Source organism: Nylanderia fulva, unplaced genomic scaffold (genome assembly GCF_048542155.1).
Source record: "Nylanderia fulva isolate GAGA-0341 unplaced genomic scaffold, ASM4854215v1 Scaffold184, whole genome shotgun sequence".
NCBI classification, from domain to species: domain Eukaryota; kingdom Metazoa; phylum Arthropoda; class Insecta; order Hymenoptera; family Formicidae; genus Nylanderia; species Nylanderia fulva.
The window spans coordinates 227,110-233,109 of NW_028190097.1; the positions used below are offsets into that span (position 1 = coordinate 227,110).

At 44.3% G+C, this 6,000-nt stretch overlaps 1 protein-coding gene across 1 annotated transcript; it reads left to right on the forward strand.

The window, feature by feature from the left end:
- Positions 1-2,982: 2,982 nt before the first annotated feature.
- LOC114936740 (uncharacterized) lies at positions 2,983-5,505 on the forward strand. Its single transcript, XM_085481608.1, is given in 1 exon segment — positions 2,983-5,505. A coding segment is annotated over 1 exon segment (2,523 nt).
- Positions 5,506-6,000: the final 495 nt, after the last annotated feature.

Sequence of the window (6,000 nt, forward strand, 5' to 3'; positions counted from 1 at the left end):
ATTGCATCGCGCAATATCATTCCACTTTCGGCACAGCGTCACTCGCGCACATTACTATCACGATTCAACATTGCACTTGTTTGTCATTTCACGATTTCCGCGCATTGTATTTCATTCACACTCGGCATTCCGTTCCGACCACGTGTTTCACGCTGCCTCATGATTATCACGTATTTCACGCAATTACCACGTGTAATTCACCGCGCAGGCGCGCGTCAATCCCACCATCGATTGCTATCGAATTGCGATTTGCGATCGGAAACCACCACCAGCTATTTTGTCACGTCGCAACAAGGCAGACGGGAATGTTTAATATGCAAATGTAAAATTTATATAGTTTCTAGAAAACTCGATTGTCAAATTAATAATAAAAAATCAAAGTTGTTTATATGTTTATCAAAGGAAAAAAAACCCGTCGTAAATCAACGGGTCATAAATCTGTCGCCAAAACACTATCGTGAAAAATAAACAATTAACGGTATCGCAATCGTTTTGCCGGATACCTATACTGTGACAAGCATGCGCAGCTTATCGTGTGCGGCCCGAATCACCAATAATTAAAGCGCTCGCACGCTTGCGCATGTCAAATCCGCGTCTTTTTGCGAATCTCGTCGAAACAACCAATTATAAACCATGCTCTCAAGTCACCTCGAGCACAATTAAAATTGCTCATAATTATTGGCGCTTTACGAGAGGGTAGGCCCCTTTGGAAAAACCATAAAAGGGAGCTCGGACTCCGCGCCTTATCGCTTTTCCGGCGTGAACCGCATATTGCATGTCCGCTTATTTGATAAACCGTAGAAATTCGTTGACGACCGCCGTTTATTTTTTTGATTACAATTACGTCTTGCTGAAATTGTTAAAGTCTGTATTAATTTTGTGCATGTATAATTTTGTCGATCAGTGTATTTTATATTATTAAGTTGTTTTTTTTTATAAATGTTTCGGTCGTTTGGAAATTAGAGAATACAATAAAAATATTCTCAATTATATTCTCTAGAACGTTCTCGGTAATTGACCTAACAACAGACTCCGATATTTGCCTACTTCTTATACTGGTTGTTTTGAACGGAGAGCCACGAGCTCGTAGCTTATTGGCCGTTTTTGTGTTGTGTGATTTCTTTTTCTTTTATTGTATTATCGCGAACAAGGATACATGTTTTCGGAGACAGTCCGACTTAAGACGGCAAGGAGCTTACATTTAAATCCGTTTAAGTCCGCGTTGAAACACTCTGTGAACCATTGCTGAACCGTATTTGTTACTGTGGCCGAAGTGATACGTTCTGAGATTGTTAAGACTTTAGATTTGTAAAGGTTGCTGCATCTTGTTTGAATAAAGTGTCGTTCGAGTGTTAATTGATTAATTCACCTATACTCCTCTCCTTTATACTGCGGTGGACATACGCGAGATTAACCGGACGAATGCGATCGGCATGAATTTATATTAGCGACAAAAAAAACGGTAACATAAAAAATAAACAAAGTGACTTATCTAATTTAGCGCGACCTTCTTTTGCGAAGTGCGTTTTCAAACAATATAAAATAATTATAAAATATCTATTTTAAGAAAAGTAAAATTTTACTCACACATTAAAAATTTTTATAATTGTTTTTTATTTTTTATTTAACAAAAAATAAACGATGAGAACAATCAAATTTATAATAAACAGCACCATTAAACATGAAAGTAGATGAGTTTCATAAAGACAATTTTTATGATAGAAAGGTAATATATATTATGTAGATTTTATATTTATTTTATAATATATATTATTAATATATATTATGTAGAATTTGTGTGTAACATTTATTTTATGCATAATTTAATATAATGTTTTAATTTATTATGTTGTTTTCACTGCACTACACATTAAATAAACTTTATTAAATGTTGCGGAAGAGAAAGAGAGAGAGAGAGAGGGGGAGGGAGGGAGGGAAAAAGAGGGGGGAGACAAGGAGAGAGGGGGAGAGGGGGAGAAAGAGAAAAAGGGAGAGAGAGAGAAAGCGTATATTTATTATAAGCGCTTTGGGACAAAGTCCCCTCAAGCGCATCAAAAGTAAGAGATACAATTTAACATATATTGATACAGTTTGTTTTTGACTTTAAGATGCACTCTCGAATGCATACTTATACTAAAAATTAATAACGTTATAATATAATATACAATACAAATGTAAACTCAATTATAAACGATAAACAATAATTATGAACAATAATATTGATAATTCTGAAACGACAGTTATGAACGATTATAATTTTACTAAATATTTTAAATAAAATTATACTGAATATTACTAAGTATTTTACAATAATTTGCAGTACATGTATGTTTATATAAATTCAGTTTATACTTGAAGAGTTGAACTTTTGTGCCTGTTTAGGCACGACTAAAAACAATAATCAGAAGGTTATCGATCAGCTTGTTAAACCTTCAAATTTGAAAATACCAAGGAGCTTATGTCAATGTTTTCGCTCCTCGGTTCGCATTCACCGATGTTTGCGTCCATTTAGACACGTGTCATTCGGCTGATGCGTGATTTTGGTTCCTCTTCTTAGTCGAGAAAATCAGGAAGTTTCGCCGTACGTGGCGATTCTCGCATTATTCTGTAAGGAGCTGTTGAGCGAGACCATGCTCTCAAGTAATATAATATTTTTCAAAAGTTAAACGATTCACAGTTACTCCGCCTTCAGTATCTCCTCGCCACTGCTTCCTTGGTTCCTACCTCGCGCTCTTTCGGAGCGGTCCCGGCTATTCATTAACGTTCACATTAAAACTATAATAAGTTAAAAAAAAAAAAAAAAAAAAAGAGAAGAAAAAACCTTCGAAGTGTGAACATAAAAGTTGGTCCTTCGAGCCGGATCGAGGTAACCCACGGTGAACGCAGTGCGATCGTCTCTCTCTCTCTCTCTCTCTCTCTCTGCTGGACCTCAGTGACGGAGTCATCGTTTCGCCCGCACCCAAGGTGGAGACAGCCAACACGATGAGCGATCATCTCTCGCAGCAGCTAACAATGCTGCAATCTGTAGAGCGAGCGCTCTCCAACTTTAAAAAAGTTGGCAGAGCCAATTACACGGCGGCTAAGATTCGTCAACGAATATCAACCTTGAAGGAGACCTGGACACGGTGCATCGAGAAGCACGCTATCTTGGCACGAGCGTTCACCGCCGAGCAGCAGCGGACCATGGACTACTTTTCGAACACGATTTTCGAAAATTGCGAGGAATACTACGAGACAACCCTCGACTACATGGCCGACTGCCTCGAAGAGCTGGATCCAACGCCCTCCAGAACGAGCCTGTCGCAGTCCACGATAAGTACCGCTGAACCATCGTCTTTTTCATTAACTCATTTGCCGCCGATTTAACTACCGCCGTTTTCGGGAAATGTCGAGGACTGGGAGAGCTTCCGCGATCGCTTTACTTCTCTCATAATTCAAAGTACCGAATTAACTGCATTTTCGCGGATGCATTTCCTAGCTTCAAGTCTCACCGGTCGTGCGTTCGACACTATAAAATCTATTCAAATCACCGCAGATAATTTTGATATCGCGTGGAAAACATTAGTTTCACGATTCGACAATAAGCGACGGCTCGTCGACGTGCACGTATCAGCGCTATATTCTTTGCCGACGGTCGCTCGCAAATCCGCTGTCGAACTTAACGCACTTCGCGACAAAGCGAATCGCGCTATCGCTTCTTTAAAAAATTTAAATCGATCACCCGATCAAATGTTGAGCGATATGTTAGTTTTTAGCGTCACGCAAAAACTTGATCACGCCACTCGGAAAGCGTGGAAGTTAAAAACCGGTGACGACCCGAACATTCCTTCGTATGAAGCTCTCGACCGATTTCTCGACACGCGCATTCGTGCATTGGAGGAAATCTCTCCGGCTAATGCTTCCAAATTCTTGCGCGCGCCAAAAGTTACCAGTGCTAACGCCACTGCCGCTGGTTTATCGTGCCCATTATGTCGGGCCGCGCATTTCATCAACAAATGTCCGCAATTTTTGAGGAGGACTCCGAGTCAACGCCTTGAAGTCATTTTAAAAGCGAAGCGATGCGTCAATTGTTTGAGCGCAAAGCACGCTGTACAAACGTATCCAAGTCAATACTCATGCAGAACTTGCCAAAGCAAGCATCACTCGATGCTGCACGTTGACTCGGCCTCTTCCTCAACTGCATCCGCTGTCTCTCAAAAAAACGAAACCTCGTCGAGTGTGTCGTCAGACTCTATCGCGATTACTTCGGCCACGGCATTATGCTCCCAGCTAACAGGCGTCGCGCTCCCGCAAGTGTTACTCGCGACGGCCCGCGTCACCGTCGGTGCACCGTCGGGTCGGACTCTCACCGTGCGAGCGCTTCTCGATCAAGGCTCGGAGATCACCTTCATCACGGAGCGTCTTGCACAAACTCTCAGAATGCGTCGCATTCGCCAACCACTCTCGATTTCCGCCGTCGGCGGAATGAACGCCGGAACTTGTCAATTCGCCGCTAAGATTCGGATCGCCCCGATCAATCAAGCTGCTCCCGTGTTCACGACAACCGCGTCGATTCTCAGATCTCTCACAAAATATTCGCCTTACAAGGCAAATTCCAGCTATGATTGGAGCTATATAAGCGATCTCACTCTGGCCGATCCGAATCCAACAAGCGCTGACCCGATCGAAATCCTGATCGGAGCAGACTTATATGGCGAATTGCTGCTTAGCGGCATTTGTAAAGGCGCCCCTGGGCAGCCAATTGCGCAGCAAACTATTTTCGGCTGGGTTTTGTCGGGGCCCATGTCCGAGCTGTCGACGCAATCGCGAGCGATCACCGTTCAGCATTGCGCGAATTCGGAGGCTCTAGATCAGGAGCTCAGACGATTCTGGGAAATCGAAGAAACTCCTCGACAGGCTCTCCTCAGCCCTGAAGAGCAGCAGTGTGAGGAGCATTTCACAGCCACGCATTCGCGCGGTGCTGACGGTCGATACACTGTGCACCTTCCGTTTAAGAGCGGTCCGCCGATCGACATCGGCGATTCGCGCCACACGGCTGAACGCTACTTGCGAGGCTTACATCGTCGCTTCCTTCGACATTCCGACCTTCGTGCGGCCTACGCCGAATTTATGCACGACTACAAATCATTAGGACATATGAACGAAGTGAAGAGCGATCAAGTCGCCTCGCAGGAAGTGTATCTCCCTCATCATCCTGTCATTCGCAACAGCAGCGTCACGACAAGATTGCGAGTCGTATTCAACGCGTCGAGTTTGACGACCAATTCAACGTCGCTGAATAATCACTTGCTCACCGGGCCAAAGTTACAAGCGGACTTATCGGCTGTCATTCTGCGCTGGCGACAGTTCCGCTACGTTTACGCTGCCGATATAACAAAAATGTATCGCCAAATAGTTATGGACCCGCGTGACAAAAAACCCATTAAACCCGCGTTCCTTTTTGGAGCGGCGCCCCCTTCAGAACCCCCCTCCGGGGCTTTTTTTCACTCACCCACTGTCACATAAAGGCACACCCCGTGCGCCATTTTTAAACGCTAAAAGCGTCATTCGTTTAGCCCCGCTCAAGTGAGGGGAGTTCTTTTTCCCCCCCCCGCTTGGGTATTGTTCTGCGCAAAAAACTTATTTTCGTTACATTCTCTTCGGGGGACGACCCTACCTCCCCCTTCGTCAAGTTTCGCGAGCAGGGATGGGGCCCCCTTGCCCCTTTTTCCAGGGCCGATTCACTGAGAAAATGGGCGAGTGTTCCCCCCGTCCGGCCGTTAAAATTTTTTCGTTTTACTTTGGTTCCTTAAACGCTATTTTGAAAAACGCCCCCAAAACCCGGGCCCTGAAGCTTAACTTCGCCTAGAAACCCAAAGGGCGCTTTGGGGCCCTAAGGGTCCCCCCACCACGGGGAAAAGCCCCTCTCCCGGAGAGTTTTTCCCCCCCTCCAGGCCGCCCCAGGGGCCCCACCGCCAAAAGAAGGACCCCAAACAGTCCCGAATTTTTTGTCCCGTTCTC